The 17,230-nt window shown below is 45.2% G+C and overlaps 1 protein-coding gene across 2 annotated transcripts in view; it reads left to right on the top strand.

The window, feature by feature from the left end:
- The window catches only part of tmem269 (transmembrane protein 269), a 142,914-nt gene that overhangs the window by 75,012 nt on the left and 50,672 nt on the right, over positions 1–17,230 (top strand). For both annotated transcript variants that reach the window (XM_067970124.1, XM_067970125.1), the window contains exon 4: positions 9,313–9,410. In XM_067970124.1, coding sequence (XP_067826225.1) covers positions 9,313–9,410 — 98 coding nt within the window. The remainder of the gene's footprint in view (positions 1–9,312; positions 9,411–17,230) is intronic.

Below are 17,230 nucleotides of genomic sequence, written 5' to 3'. Positions count from 1 at the left end.
TTTCTGCCCGATCCCCATATCCCTTGATTCCCCCAGAGTCCAAGGGCTCAATGTTACCAGGGCTGCGGGGGGGGTTATTGGGCGCGTGGGTAACGCGCCCGGTGAAATCAGTCTGCGCCCCCGCGTGATCGCAGCCTAATTGGATCCACTTACCTGGTCTTCCGGGTTCCCCACTGCTGATCTGCGCGTCGGGCGGGCTGCGCATGCACAGTAAGCTCTGTCAGCTGGAGGAGCTCTATTTAAAGGGGTAGTCCTCCACTGACCGATGATGCAACAAATAGCAAAAATTACAGCATGGAGCAGCCCAGGGGGAAGGCTGCTCCCAGTTTAATGATGCCTCACTCCAGGTATCATTAGATGGGGTGAGGAGGAGGGGCAGGACAGAGATCTTCCCCCCGGCGGGCGGGAGGTAGCAGCCTGCCTCTGCCACCAGGAAGGCCTGGCTCGAGGTGGCAGAGGATGTCACCTGCACCACCAACATATCGCCCACCTGCATACAGTGCAGGAGGCGCTCCAATGACCTAAGTAGGTCAGCCAAAGTGAGTACACTTACTCATTCCCCTACATTCCATCTGCCACATCACCGCCCCCACCCCACATCTCCTTCTGCACTGCCAACACTACTCTGTCACATCACCCGTCATACCCACTCAAAGCTCATCCTCATCTTACCTGCACTTACTCACCTCACCAGTACTCATCCCGCCACTACCACTCAACCCAATCCTCACACAATCTCATGGCTCTATCTCATACTCACCCTCTCGTGCATCTCTTTCACAGTCAGCCTCACTCAACCTGCCACTACCCGTGATGCAGCCACAGGGCATGCATCACATATGTGCAGTAGGCAGCGTAAGGCAAACGTGTCGTGAGCATGAAGGGGATGCACAAGGGTGTTTGAGGGTTTGTCATGGTTTTTACTTATATTGAATTTCTGACCAACTCACATTACATATTATATTGGCACCACTACTGCCACGTCTTTGCGAATCTTGTCTGGTTTGTGCAATAATGCCCTTTCCTGAGGATCACAATGAAGACCCACAACTGATGACACCCATTGTGTCACTGCAGAGTGGGTGTAGGTGTATTTGCAGAGCTCTTTTGTGGAGACGTCGGCGATGTCCCCGTTGGCACCCTGGAAGGATGCGGAGGAGAAGTTGTTGAGGACAGTGGTGACTTTGACAGCGACAGGTAAGAAGATGGTGCTCGGGCCAACCAGGAGCAGCTCGGCATGAAGGAGGCTGCAGATGTCCACGACTACATGTTGAATGACTCTGAGCCTCCGTGTGCACTGCTGCTCAGAGAGGTCCAGGAAGCTGAGCCTCGGTCTGTAGACCCTGTGGCGAGGGTAGTGCCCTCTGCGACGCATCTCTCTCTGCGGTTGCCCTCCCTCCTGCTGTGCAGGTGGATGTGTCACAGCACTCTGTTGTGGAGCTCCACGTGTCAGAGGTGGACGGCGTGGCCGGCAAGGCTGGTGATGCTGTTCGCCCTCCAAGGAGGTCATGACTGCAGCTACGGCGGCCCCCATCCGGAAGATGTACATCTCAGGGGGTCCGCAAGGTAGGTACATGTCTCTGGACCCCGGGGTAAGTGTGCAAGTTGGTGAATTTTCTTGTCAGGAAGAGGGTGGTGGAGGCCAAACTTTGTCCCAAGTGACAGAGTGGCCTCCTGCAATGAGTGAGGGTCTCCCCCCCCACCTGTCAAATGGACCTTTGCAGCTGCCACAGGCTGACAGCTGCAACACATCCATTTCAACTGGGAGTGTTTCCCCCTGTATGGGAAACAGTCCCAGTTGTTTGTAAAATCCCACCCCTCCTCACATAATCCCTTAATCAGGTCTGTTAATGACCTGAAATACCCAAACAAATATTGTCAAGTGGCATCCCGCTGGCTTTAATTGCCTGCGGGATTTCCACCTGCGGGGGCTGCGTGCGCACGTCTGTGGGGAACCTGGAAGTGGGCGGGTTGGAGCAGGGCTCCGGACCTGCTCTGGGATTCCCCGATTTTCGGAGCCCCCCCCGCCAGGAACGTACCCGATAGTGGGTGCTAAAATGAAGCCCCAAAAATCTATCCACTTCAACCTTGAATATATTCAATGGCTCAGCATCCACAGGCCTCTGGGGTAGAGAATTCCAAAGATTCACAACCCTCTGAGTGAAGAAATTCCTCCTCATCTCAGTCTTGAATGGCTGACGCCGTATCCTGCGAATATCCCCCTGGCCAGGGGAAACAATCTCTCAGCATCTACCTTATCAAGCCCCTCATAATCTTATATGTTTCAATGAGATCACCTCTCATTCTTCTAAACTCCAGAGAGTTCTACTCAACCTCTCTTCATAGGACAACCCTCTCATCACAGGAATTAATCTAGTGAACCTTCGTTGCACCACCTCTAAGGTAAGTATATCTTTCCTTAGATAAGGAGACCAAAACTGTACACGTACTCCAGGTGAGGTCTCACCAAAGCCCTGTACAACTGTAGTAAGACTTCCTTACTCTTGTACTCCAATCTCTTGCAATAAAGGCCAATATGCCATTTGCTTTCCTAATTGCTTGCTGTACCTGTACTTGCTGTACTTTTTGTGTTTCTTGTACGAGGACACCCAAGTCTCTCTGAACACCAACATTTAGTACTTTCTCACCATTTAAAAAATATTCTGTTTTTCTATTCTTCCTACCAAAGTGAATAACTTCACATTTCCCCACATTATATTCCATCTGCCGTCTTCTTGCCCACTCACTTAACCTGTCTATATCCCTTTGCAGACTCTTTGTGTCCTCCTCACAACTTATTTTCCCACCTAGCTTTGTATCATCAGCAAACTTGGATACATTACACTTGGTCCCTTCATCTAAATCATTAATATAGATTGTAAAAGCTGAGGCCCAAGCACTGATCCTGTCAACCTGAGAATGACTCGTTTACCCCTAATCTCTTTTCTGTTCTTTAACCAATCCTCTATCCATGCTAATATATTACCCACAGCCCCATGAGCCCTTACCTTGTGTAACAACCTTTTATGTGTCACCTTATCGAATGCTTGCCCATGTCACACTAAGTGGGTAACAGTTTCAAACTATTATTTCTAGTCCAATAGTGTCCATAAAACATCATTATGATTGGATGAATAAAACATGTAAGTGAATAGTTAAAAAAGTGTAGTTTAATTTGTTTGTACAATAGTATTTTTTAAAAACTGAAACAACCTGGAGTCCAAAGTCATCCATTAGTATATTTGCCTTCATATCTACATATACAATTCATCCAAATCCTGAAGAATTGCTGGTTCCATTGAAGAAAGCATCGTCTGCTATCTTAAATGAAATGAAGGCGAGCACAAAAATATCCATGGAAGAGGACACCACAAGCATGGATCTCTAATGGGAATAATGCAGCTAATAAAGAAAAGAGAAGCTGGTACATAGGAACATAGGAGCAGGAGTAGGCCATTCAGCCCCTCGTGCCTGCTCCGCCATTTGATAAGATCATGGCTGATCTGTGATCTAACTCCATATACCCGCCTTTGGCCCATATCCCTTAATACCTTTGATTGCCAAAAAGCTATCTATCTCACATTTAAATTTAGCAATTGAGCTAGTATCAATTGCCGTTTGCGGAAGAGAGTTCCAAACTTCTACCACCCTTTGTGTGTAGAAATGTTTTCTAATCTCGCTCCTGAAAGGTCTGGCTCTAATTTTTAGACTGTGCCCCCTACTCCTAAAATCCCCAACCAGCGGAAATAGTTTCTCTCTATCCACCCTATCTGTTCCCCTTAATATCTTATAAACTTCGATCAGATCACCCCTTAACCTTCGAAACTCCAGAGAATACAACCCCAACTTGTGTAATTTCTCCTCGTAACTTAACCCTCCAAGTCCAGGTATCATTCTAGTAAACCTACGCTGCACTCCCTCCAAGGCCAATATGTCCTTCCGAAGGTGCGGTGCCCAGAACTACTCACAGTACTCCAGGTGCAGTCTAACCATAACTTCTGCCCCCTTGTACTCCAGTCCTCTAGATATAAAGGCCAGCATTCCATTAGCCTTATTGATTACTTTCTGCACCTGTTCATGACACTTCAATGATCTATGTACCTGAACCCCTAAGTCCCTTTGGACATCCACTGTTTTTAACTTTTTACCATTTAGAAAGTACCCTGTTCTATCCTTTTTTGATCCAAAGTGGATGACCTCACATTGGTCTACATTGAATTCCATTTGCCACAGTTTTGCCCATTCACCTAATCTATCAATATCCCTTTGTAATTTTATGTTTTCATCTACACTGCTTACAATGCCACCAATCTTTGTGTCATCGGCAAACTTAGATATGAGACTTTCTATGCCTTCATCTAAGTCGTTAATAAATATTGTGAATAATTGAGGCCCCAAGACAGATCCCTGCGGGACTCCACTAGTCAAATCCTGCCAATGTGAGTACCTACCCATTATCCCTACTCTCTGTCGCCTTTCGCTCAGCCAACTTCCTAACCAAGTCCGTACTTTTCCCTCGATTCCACGGGCTTCTATCTTAGCTAACAGTCTCTTATGTGGGACCTTATCAAATGTCTTCTGGAAGTCCATATAAATAACATCCATTGACATTCCCCTGTCCACTACTTTAGTCACCTCTTCAAAAAATTCAATCAGGTTTGTCAGGCACGACCTACCTTCCACAAATCCATGCTGGCTCTCTCTGATTAACTGAAAATTCTCGAGGTGTTCAGTCACCCTATCCTTAATTATAGACTCATCTCAGTCATAAGATTAATGGTAGACATCATCTCAGTCATAAGATCTTCCACAAGACCACCTTATGAAAGGTCAAGGCTAGTTATACTATGGGACCAACACTGCGGTGGTCAGTATCACCTACACAACATGAAAGGACATGTTAGTCACAGGGATAGGAGTTTTATCAACCCCTTTTCTCCCACCCAAAGACTTGTCACTTTGAAATAACTGAAAATGTTGCTGCTATGCAAACTGGATTCCATTAGCTGTTCAGACACATAACCAAGGCTAGTCATTTTATGGGGCCAATAACATGATTATCAGCGCCTAGAGTGTTTAGGTGCAGGTGACCTACGGTTTCTGCCATTGAAGCCTGAGGCCTGCTGTGACTCTATTGCACAGCGTGGTATAACAAAGTGGACAACCACCTATGACGCTGAGGACTAGCACACACCGCATATGCTGGCCTCATTAAGGCCTCAAAAAACATGTAATCCAAATGAAGTTATGGCGCTATAATGCAGTCACAACACCTGAACAGCTCTATTCAAGCTCAGCGCCCATTTAAAATAGGGCTGCATGCACTGCCTATTCAGCCATATTCTGGCTGCCATATTCAGTGCCATATGCACTGCCATGTTCAGCCATATCCTGTTCCTTAAAGTGGAATTTGCTTGGTAGTTGCATTAAGTTGCTGCATTTTGGCCAATGGATTTTTTTTATCGTGGTGTTCTTGGATTGCAACTATTTACACCTATCTGAAGCTGCACCCCATCTGCTATCTGTGGGTTTTAGCTGAGGAAATAGTAATTGAACTCTACCTAATGATAATCAGTTAGCTATCCATCTCTATCAGCTGATTCTGGAGGTGGCAGAGCATGATCAGAGGAGATACGCACAACAGGCTGCCCTAGTCATAGAGTTATACAGCACGGATAGAGGCCCTTCGGCCCATCGTGTCCACGCCGGCCATCAAGCCCTGTCTACTCTAATCCCATATTCCAGCATTTGGTCCGTAGCCTTGTATGCTATGGCATTTCAAGTGCTCATCCAAATGCTTCTTGAATGTTGTGAGGGTTCCTGCCTCCACAACCCTTTCAGGCAGTGAGTTCCAGACTCCAACCACCCTCTGGGTGAAAAAGTTCTTTCTCAAATCCCCTCTAAACCTCCCGCCTTTCACCTTGAATCTATGTCCCCTTGTTATAGAACCCTCAACGAAGGGAAAAAGCTCCTTAGTATCCATCCTATCTGTGCCCCTCATAATTTTGTACACCTCAATCATGTCCCCCCTCAGCCTCCTCTGCTCCAAGGAAAACAAACCCAATCTTCCCAGTCTCTCTTCATAGCTGAAGCGCTCCAGCCCTGGTAACATCCTGGTGAATCTCCTCTGCACCCTCTCCAAAGCGATCACATCCTTCCTGTAGTGTGGCGACCAGAACTGCACACAGTACTCCAGCTGTGGCCTAACCAGTGTTTTATACAGCTCCATCATAACCTCCTTGCTCTTATATTCTATGCCTCGGCTAATAAAGGCAAGTATCCCATATGCCTTCTTTACCACCTTATCTACCTGTTCCGCCGCCTTCAGGGATCTGTGAACTTGCACACCAAGATCCCTCTGTCTTGCCTAGGGTCCTCCCATTCATTGTGTATTCCCTTGCCTTGTTAGTCCCTCCAAAGTGCATCACCTCGCACTTTTCCGGGTTAAATTCCATTTGCCACTGTTCCGCCCATCTGACCAACCCATCTATATCGTCCTGCAGACTGAGGCTATCCTCCTCGCTATTTACCACCCTACCAATTTTTGTATCATCAGCGAACTTACTGATCATACCTTTTACAGCACCACAGCCACCTCTTGTCAGTCTCTAAACATACAGCATGCAGATACCTTGTATTCACTGCATACTTTATTTTGCTTCATGGGTAGCCAAGATTATCACAACCTAACGCACCTTGCACAATTTCACCCTGTGAAGGGCAATTGCCATGGAACAGATGGAGAAAAAGAAAACCTGTCTCAACCAGTGGCAGAAAAGCACCACAGCCACCTCTTGTCAGTCTCTAAACATACAGCATGCAGATACCTTGTATTCACTGCGTACTTTATTTTGCTTCATGGGCCTCAGGAAAAACACTTTGATATGACAGCAACAGAGTGCCATGCTTAAAGCATAGGCGTGCCTGTGCTTTTGGAAAGTAGATGAACAATTGTCAGAGTGCTGCGCACTGTCCCTCTGTGATGCTCAACCAACAAACACAAAATGCTTTTAAGATGCATTGTCAGGTAACATTGTAAAGTTAAGCAAATAGTGAGCACACTTACTTTGGCAGCCTTTCTGAGGCTAGTAAATTTCTTCCTCAGCAGCTCCCCGCACTGACTCTTTCTCTTACATCTATCCAAGCTGCTCTTGTGCAACTTTTCCCCCTTTTCTTGTGCCTCTGTGCTCCAAAAAGGACCGCCTTTGTCTGCAGCAGGATTGTATCCTGGAAGAATACCACTTCTTGTCCTCGTCTTGCTGCAACCATTTCTGCCCTTCAGTATCAGTACAGTTTGAAAGCAGCCAGCCCTGAAGAGCTACTGATGCCAGATAATGAGCCTTCTTTGTTTTGTGCACTGGGAGCACTGATTACTAATTTAAATGAACTTACCTCACATTAATATGCAAGTTCAACTCATAGCACTACACGCATACTCAACGCACTAAAGAGCAGCGCTCCTGATCCAACAGCACCAGGGTCACATTATCAGCCATTATGTTCGTAAATCGCACGATGCCAGCTGGTTGGGCACAGTGGGTAAAGTGGATTGGGGCAGTGTCATTATTGTAACTATATTTGTTCACAAATCACCACTTTTCCCTGTGTAGTTTCAGGATGCTGTCAGTCATAGCTCCTTGACAGTTGCAGCAGTGCTGGATCCTCATAAAGATCTAACCAAAATGTTATTTGAATCTTTTTTTGCACTACAGTCGTAAATATGCATTCAGGAATTAATCTATGTATTAACCTTTTTAGTTATATTGTGTAAAAATGTAAATATTCAATGGAACATGTGCTTTCCCAGACATCATGCAGATCCTTTTTTCTCCATGTCAGAGACACGGTTACTACTTCTACTTGAAGTTAAAATGAGGAAGAAGCCTTGTGGCATTTTCTGACAAATTTTCTACACCTTTATTTATTGGGTCATTGTATTAGTTTTGTGTTTAGAAGTTTTTGCTTGCTTGCTTTTTGCCAGTGAAATTATTGCAATGGTTTAGAATGTCATTAGACAAATTTTCAGACTTACAATTGTTCAAGATATTTTGCTGTATTATAATTATAGTTTTTTGCATCATAGCCAATAAAATTGCAATAATGGTATAAATAGCAAATGTAGGAGAAAAATGTGGAAGGTTATTGATTAAGCCATTTTTTTTATAGAATGGGAAGTATTAAATGCACATCAAATATAATGTAGAAAAACCATGGATAATTTTAACAATTTTAATTGAGTTCATTCCTTAAGTTGTTTTAATTTATTATTTTGGCAATGAACTGTAATCACTATGTTAAACTTACTTAGAGGAGAGTTTGATCTGGCAGTAGTGGTAAGTAGTATTAAAATTAAGCCACACAAGATAATTTCAGCACAACTTGTTAAACAGAAAAGTTTCATCATTAGTGCCAAGTTAAAGAATTCAAGCTGTTAGGGTGAGCTATTGCTCATGATTTTGCATTTATTGGGTTATTGTCAAGCTTGTTGAAGGTTGTTACAGCCTCTTAGCCTTGTCAGTTGGAGAGCTTTGCTTGCTATACCCACACAGAACTGTAACAGTCCTCATAGTATCACAGTAATTTAATTTTCAATATGTTAATCTTACAGAAGGATTAACAATCTGCATGTTTGTGCCTGCTGTGTTATTTCATATTACATTGTGTAGAGGCTCTAAATAGCAAAGAACAGGGATTGATATTAGATGTGTGGAAGAGATGTAGTGGAATTTGTCACTGGATAACAATTTTCTTCATCCATCTCAGTCCAGGGGCACTAAGAGCAATTCTAGGATCCAACTGCTGCCCTGACTAACATCAGCTAACTTGTGACAGATTGGGAATCGAACCTAAGAACTAAGGTCCATATGGTTCCGTAGTACATTGGACAATGCCATTATTCCCTTAGCTGTTTTACAATGAATAAATTGGTCATAGTCTTGGATTTAGTGTTGAGTTTAGTGGGTCTTCTCATTCTTCAGGACCTGCAAAACAAAGTACTGGTTTAAATACCTGGCTTTAGGTTAAATTTTTTAAATTGTGTTACAACACAGCTGTTTCTTAAAGAGCGGAAAGAAGAGATCAATAACCATGAGTCATTATTGCTAGTGACAATGAGAGGGGAGTCAAGTTCAGTGTCAGGTTAGTAATAAAATTTTAGTGCAAAAAATAAAATGAACATCAAAATGGTTTAAAACCCACAGAAAATTCTTTGAACCCTAAACATGAAAGTTTTCCTGTTAACAATGATATTAATCATAAAGCCATTAAATAACAGCAGCATTTTATTTAAGAACTTCAATTGTTATTCCATAGGCACCACTACTATGCATGCTGGCTTCTCCTTTTTGGATTTCTTCTTGATCTGGCTGATGGAGCTGTTGCAAGACAACTTAATGCGTGCTCTGCTCTTGGTAAGTTCAGACTTCAACAAGCGTGCAAACCTTTCAGTTACAACAATCCCAAGAATACTGAGGTGGTTGTTTAGTGGTGCAATATCTGAGGTAAAGCCTAAGTTAACCCAAATTAAACAGTTGTATATTATTTGTGTTCGTCAGTAATCTGCTGAAACAAGCAATGTTCTACTTTGGTGCTTATCATATGACGATGCAGTTCTAAAGTTAAAATGTTACTAATGGTGCTACTCTTTCTGATGCTACCAGCAAACTTTACCATGCAAAAGGAAACCATTATAAATGACTAATGTGCATCTATTTTTTCTACTATAATACTAAAAATGATACTGGAAACCCAAGAAAAATGCCTAAAGGCATTGAAAAATCCTTGTACTAAATGCATTTTCTCATCTCTCGAAGTTTCATCACAGTACTCACTTGTATATATTGATTTGCAGAAATGGCCACCAGCAGGAACCCTGCTAACTAGCAAGAAGAATTACACGGCACATATATAAATATAAATTGGTTAACAGCGTTATTTCCATCGTATGCATTGACATTCTTTGAACACACCAATGAATTTCTTATTTTGTAACTCACTTTATAATGAAACTTTTACAATTGGTAACAATGGCTGGGAAATCCTTCTGAACTGCTCTTGCATTGCCAGACGTATGGTGCAAACCCTATTTACATGCATAAACAGTGTTTCTGCCGCACTTCCAGCAAAGTAGGAATTTCCCAGCCAATGACTAATGTGATATATGTAGACAAAAGCTGGGGAACTTGAAAATCATGTTTGAGGCTCAAAAATATATTGGCCCCAATATTTTCTCGGAGTGGGGGTTTTCAGATGGGAAACCAGATATAAGGGTTTCCCCCACGTCATGACGATTTTGACGGTAAAATGTCTTCTAAATTTTTTCAACTGTTTTACACCCAACAGCCAGCCTGATAGACAGGCTGGCTGCCTGTCGGGTGGAAAAGCAGCGGGGGAGCGATTGGGGTCTTTGCGGTTTCAGTGGGGGAGGTCAGGGAGAGATCAGGGTCTTCAGGGTTTGGATGCGGGTGGGGTTGATGGGGGGATGGGGAAGTCAGACATCATGGGGGGAGAGACGGAATTCGTGGGGCTCAGGGAAGTCAGACATGGGTGGAAGTCGGACTTTGTGGGGAGGATGTCAGACATCATGGGGGGGAGGTCAGACATCATGGGGAGGGAAGTCGGACATCGTGGGGAGGCAATCCAGACATCGTGGGGGGGGGATGAGCAGTCAGAGATCGCGGGGGGGCCGGAGGGAGTCGGACCTCGCGGGATGTGTAAAGAGGTTAGCTTTGGGAAGTCGGGGGAAGCACTCCTGTTCCTCCTTGCCCACAAGCAGTGATGTAAATGTACTTAGCTCATGGATCCGGCCCGTCTCGCCTCCTTTTAGCTGACGGGATTCCCATGGCCTGGAAAACCTGGCCTCCATGAGTTAAAAATAAAAATTTAGGTAAAATGGAGGCACGCAGCCTCCTTAAAAGATTTCCCTGACCGACCTGCCTCCTGGAAGCGGGTTGGTCACCCGTCCCCCACGACCCACCACCGTTAAAACGCAGTGGGCGCGTTGGAGCAGGGTTGCAGTCGCGCTTCAAATTTCTGCAATTTTTACTTCCTACCCGACACCAACCCACCCATTCTTGGGGGTTAAAATTCCCCCCTTTGTTTCTATGGAGTAAATTTTAACTTCAAGTCGGGAAGGGAGCGGGGGGGAAGATTTTCGGGTGTGAAACCTGTAAGGAAAGTGGGCGGGTCACGATCTGCGATTGGCACCTTAATGAGGCCCATCAATTGTACTTCCGGGTTTCACGCCCAGCAGCCAGCCTGATTGATAGTCTGGCTGGCTGTCGGGCAAGAAGGCCTGCTGCAGCAGGCCACAGACAGGGATCGGAAGGAGGGATCATGCGCTGGGGAGAAGATCGGGGAGGTGGGGGGAGATGAGATGGGGGGCCCTGGAAGAAGATAGGGGGGCCGGGAAGAAGATCGGGAGGCCGGGGAAGAAGATCGGGGGGGCCAAGAAAGAAGATTGGGGTGCTGGGAAGAAGATCGGAGCAAGGTGGGGGTCCACCATGGGGCAGGAGACCACTGTTGGGCTGGGTGGGGGGGGCAGCTGATCGCGGGGGTCCTGTCAGCCAGGTGAGCTTGTTGGGCCTGGATGAAGCACTCCTGCTCCTCCAGGCCCACAGGAAGTGCAATAAAGGCCCTCACCTCATGGATCCGGCCCTTCCTGCCTGCTTTCACCTGATGTGATTCGGAAGCGGTTGGGAACCCGAACAGGTACGGTTAAATTCATTTTAATGGTCCAATATACAAAATATTGAGTATCTCAAGTATCTCAATGAGGTACATTGCCCTTTTAAGTAACTGCCCACCGGCTTTAAGTGGGGGCAAGACTTCCTGGTGTCTGCTGTCCACGCGCATACAAACCTGCCTGGGTTAAACCCAGAAGTGGGCAAGTTGGAGCCGGGATGCAGTCCCGCTCCAAAAATCTGTTATTTTAACCTCCCACCACCCCCAACCCACCCGTTCTTGGGTATTAAAATTTACCCCATTTATCAAATACCTCAGCTCTACAGGGCAAATAAAAGGACATGGTTGCGTTCAGTTGAGGTTTATGTTCCTATCCAACCAGTTGTCTAAACGGGTTGGTTGATGAATCAGTTATACTATTGCAGCTGGTATACCAAACTGTTTGTTTACAGTAGGGATGGAGTTGTAGTCCATGGACTCTGGGTTTCTATACATGCATATTACAGCCTACAAGGAGCTGGGCATTGTATCTTCACATCACAACACATGCTATAACTGCACAATGAAAGCAGAAGGAAATAATGAAATAAGGAAGAAAGATAAATAATAGAAACAGAAGAATTAAGTAAAATTGTGGAGAAGAGCCAGAGTTGAAAGACTGGTCGGGTGACAATCCTGGTTACATTTGCACTGCAGCTAGAGTGAACCACTGTCCATGCAAGATTTGCATTTCCAGGTAGTATCAAAATTGGCACCAAACTTCTTAAAATGATATAAAACAGCTACAGAAATCTGCAGAGGTGACATCCCAGTGTAAGTGCTAGGATATGCCAGCTGGTGACTTCCACTCCTGACCTCACGTCACAACACCAAACACCTACTATAACTGTGGATTTTTGGCTCTGCACGTTTTGGGATTGGTGCAGCATGAAAATCATATCACACAAATGCTAAAAGTACAGTACAATTGGGGCATTAGTTATTCCAGTTGCTACCTACAGTAAATTACATCAGACTGAGCCATACAAACCAGACTGGGGATAATAAACATGTGTATTTAGCTCTGAAATCACTGTGGCACATCAGTCTTTTAATCAGATTGAGTATTTCATCCTCTTGTGTGTCATTCTCCCCTATTTATATTATCACTGCTCTTCAAACAAATATTACCATTAAAAGGTAAGTGGAAACTGTCAGCAGATTGCAGTCCCGATGAAAATGTGGAGCAGAGTGTGCAATCAACATGGGAGGCCCATGTACCTGCGATTAGAACTCTCTCAATGTAATAGTGCTTTTTGTGTAACTGTACCAAGAAGTATCACCAGAAACTGCATTGACACAAAGCAAAGCACATTTCCTGGTGAAAACAGTTGTGTCAGGATGAAGCTTAGCATGGAATTCTTATCAGTTCTGTTAACACTTGACAGCTTTTAGAATACATCTCTTTTTAATTACATTTGAATGCAATACTGTTGTTGGTCTAAACACTGTTTACTTTCTGCATATCTGAAATCTTTAACCCTATCAAAGAGGAATTCATTTTTGAGTTTCAAGTACTACCTCTTGGCTGTGTCCCATTCTTGGATGAACTGATAGCCTTAATGAATAGCTCAGTGGGAATATATTAGTTGAAAAATTAGCCTTGTTAACTGATTTCCCTTTGTGGGCACTTACACCCTAAAACAGCGCTTATTGTTCAAGGACCTTGAAATTACACAGCGTACTTGCATGAAAACACTTAATACCTTTGTCCGAAATTCCTCCCTCTGCTATTTTAGCGGAGGTGTTAACCTGTGCTTCTGTTAAAATAGAGGATTTTCAGACAAGTGTGTTAGTATGTAAGTATCAGACTGTGCAGTTTCAAGCCATGGTTACTGATTAGTTTTATCACAATGACTGCAATTCTATAGCGCTTCTCACATGCAAAAAGGTGTCTCTTGGAATTTAACACTAGCAGGACAAAAGAAAATAAAACAGTGGACACTGAGCAGGAGGGAAAATGGATATATGGAGAAGGTTTTGGGGATCAATACAGTCGAAGAGAAGAGTTTTGAGGACGTTTTCAAAAACAGGGAAAAAGGTGGCAAAGTGAAGAGAAGTGGGCAAGGAGTTCCACAGAGCAGGCATGCAGTGGCTGATTGGGCAGCCCCAAATGGTGCAGCAGGGGACAAGGAGAATAGCCAATGTTAGAAGAGCAAAAGATGCGTGCTGAGATTTAAAGAGCATGCTGGGACATAAGACAGGAGGAGATCACAACACATGGGCGGGGCAATTTAAAAGCAAAGATCAGGATTGTGAATTCAACTCAGAGCACAGGCAGCCAGTGGAGCTGGGTGAGTTCAGAGGTATTGGGAGATTTTGTGGGGTGAGGATTCAGGGTCCAGTGTTTTGAATGATTTGAAAATTGTGATGGATTGAAGCAGGGAAACTGGCTATAAGACAGTCAAGAAGTTGAGCCTCTATGCAATGAAAGCATGGATTAGAATTTCAATGACAGGGAGATGGATAGGACCATGGTCAGATGCACATAGGTGCTGGCTGGAGTGAAAAAGACAGGCTTTGGTTTGCCAACATTCAGCTGAAGGAAATGCCAAACAGACTTTAAGGGGCTGATTTTCATCTACCTACTGCCCCATTCATACTGAAAAATGGAACGGTAGCCAATTTTTAATTTTTAAATCCTAAATCCTACACCCCACTGGCCACCAAGGCCTGCATGACTTAATTTTCAAGTGGGTCTCGAAATGTGCGGCCAGTGCTCCCACCCGGATCAGGCTGGATCATTTAAATCAGGATTCTACCCCACTTGTTGGACCACAACACAGTTTTCAGGTGAAAATTCAGTTGGTACAGACATAGTGGCCTAACCAGTGGTCCTACAAGGGACTGCTGTAGACTACTGCAACAGCGGGTAAAAGCCTCTTGTGCCGCTGATTTTTGTGGGGCTAGGAGGAGTGTGAATGTTCCTCTTGGCACCACAAAAATCTTCCCTCTCATTGCAAGCAACTCAGTGCCCCCCCCCACCCCCTCCCCGCGATTGCCTCCTCTCTTTAGGGTTTAACTCCAGGCTTGGCTCTGTGGAGGAGTTGCAGATTTGCTGCTTTCCCACCCCCTCCCAAACAGATTCAAATGAGGCCCAACCATGAAAATTATTCGAGGATCTTGCGAGCACCCTTGGTCAGGCAGTGTGATTGCTCTAACCCCCGCCCTTTTGAATTGCACTAAAGTTGAAAATCGGCCCCAGAACACAGACAACAGCCTTTAGATCGAAGGAGCAGGTTGAGTGATAGGGCTAAGTGTTGTCACCATACATATGGAAGCTGAGCCCATACTGCCTGATAATGTTGCAAGGGTAGCACATAGATGGTGAAGAAGAGGGAATCAAGGTCCGAACTCTGAGGTACACCGGAGATGACTGTACAGAGTCTGAGAAGCTGTTGGATGTAGTGTTTGAATTGTGATATAAGAACATAAGAAATAGGAGCAGGAGTGGGCCATACAGCTCCTTGAGCCTGCTCTGCCATTCAATAAGATCCTGGCTGATCTTCGACCTCAACTCCATTTTCCTGCCCAATCCCCATATCCCTTGATTCCCCTAGAGTCCATAATCAATCTATCTCAGCCTTGAACATATTCAACAACTCAGCATTCACAGCCCTCTGGGGTAGAAAATTCCAAAGATTCACAACCCTCTGAGTGAAGAAATTCCTCCTCATCTCAGTCTTAAATGGCCGACCCTTTAGCCTGAGACTATGCCCCCTAGTTCTTGACTCTCCAGCCAGGGGAAACAATCTCTCAGCATCTACCCTGTCAAGCCCCCTCAGAATCTTGTATGTTTCAATGAGATCACCTTTCATTCTTCCAAACTCCAGACAGTACAGGCCCATTCTACACAATCATAGGACATCCCTCTCATAGGACAACCCTCTCATCCCAGGAATCAATGGAGTGAACCTTCGTTGCATCGCCTCTAAGCCAAGTCTATCCTTCCTTAGATAAGGAGACCAAAACTGTAACAGTACTCCAAGTAAGGTCTCACCAAAGCCCTATACAATTGTAGTAAGACTTCCTTACTTTAGTACTCCAACCCCCTTGGAATAAAGGCCAGCATACCATTTGCCTTCCTAATTGCTTGCTGTACCTGCATGCTAACATTTTGTGTCTCTTGTATGAGGACACCCAAATCTCTGTGAACACCAGCATTTAATACTTTCTCACAATTTAAAAAATATCCTGCTTTTCTATTCTTCCTACCAAAGTGAATAACCTCACATTTCCCCATATTGTACTCCATCTGCCACCTTCTTGCCCACTCACTTAACCTGTCTATATCCCTTTGCAGACTCTCTGGCCGCTAAATTGGGGTGTCTGGTGCCCGTTATTTCAGCACTACGCGGCTTCCCAGAGATCCAAGATGGCGTCTTGGCTGCGCATGTACGTTTCCTGCGTGAAGTGCGCCGGACGCCATCTTGGTATAAGTATTAGCGCATGAGCAAATACCGAATGCTGGCAGCATGTAAAGTAGGGAGAAAATGCATACAATCAGTGCGCAACGCTGATTTAAAGTGATAGACACCATTTTGGACCTTAACACTCAACTCAATGCACAGTCTTAACCACGCACACCCGAACGTGTCTTCGAGTGCCTAGAGGACCCCCACCACTGCTATTTAAAGAACCATGCAGGATTTACAGGTTAGTTGCTGGATTATTGCTTCTGGCTGCTGATGGAATAGCAAGTGTTTTTTGAAGCTCCCTATACTTGCTGAGAGTTGCTAGAGTACATTTGAGAGTGGTTTGGAAGGTACTGCCTTACCGGAAAGTTACAACCATGGTTGAACAACATTCCTGGCAACCATGCGTCATCTGCTAGGGCTCCCGCTGGGCACTGAGCACGACTGGGAGCATGCAGAGAGGCCATGCACAGTAGGTCAAACTGCGAGGAGAGGGAGGACGAGGAGGCACAGGGCACCGAGCAGGAGGCCATATCCAATGAGGTTCTTGCAGGAACCAATTCTCTTACCTCATCATGACCGAGGAGGATTGCATCCAACGCCTGAGCCTCAGCAAGGAAGCCGTGACATGATCTGTCAACTGGTGCGGCCACAACTGCAGCCTCAGAGCAGGACAAAGACAGCATTGCCTGTAAAGGTAACCGTGGTGCTGAATTTCTATGGCTTAGGATCATTTCAGGCCTCTCGACAGAGGCAAGCAGAATGAGCGACAACGGGGGTTCGCTCGCATTGCTGGCTTCCCCATGGTGCAGGGTGCCATTGACTGCACACACGTTGCCCTGCGTGCCCCGCATATTAATTCGGCCATCTTCGTCAACCGAAAGGGCTTCCACCCCCTCAACATGCAGCTGGTGTTCAACCACATGCATTGTTTCATAGAGGTCGATGCCCGCTATCCTAGGAGCAGTCACAACACCTTTGTCATGCTGCAGTCCAATGTACCAGCTATCTTTCACCCGCCTCGCAAGTCAAAGGTTGGCTACTGGACAACAAGGGCTATCCCCTCACGCCATGGCACATGACTCCGGTCAGGA

This window comes from Heptranchias perlo, chromosome 32, assembly GCF_035084215.1.
Source record: "Heptranchias perlo isolate sHepPer1 chromosome 32, sHepPer1.hap1, whole genome shotgun sequence".
In the NCBI taxonomy this organism is placed as follows: Eukaryota; Metazoa; Chordata; class Chondrichthyes; order Hexanchiformes; family Hexanchidae; genus Heptranchias; species Heptranchias perlo.
The sequence above is the reverse complement of the archived record's forward strand: the minus strand, read 5'-3'. Positions and strand labels throughout refer to the sequence as shown.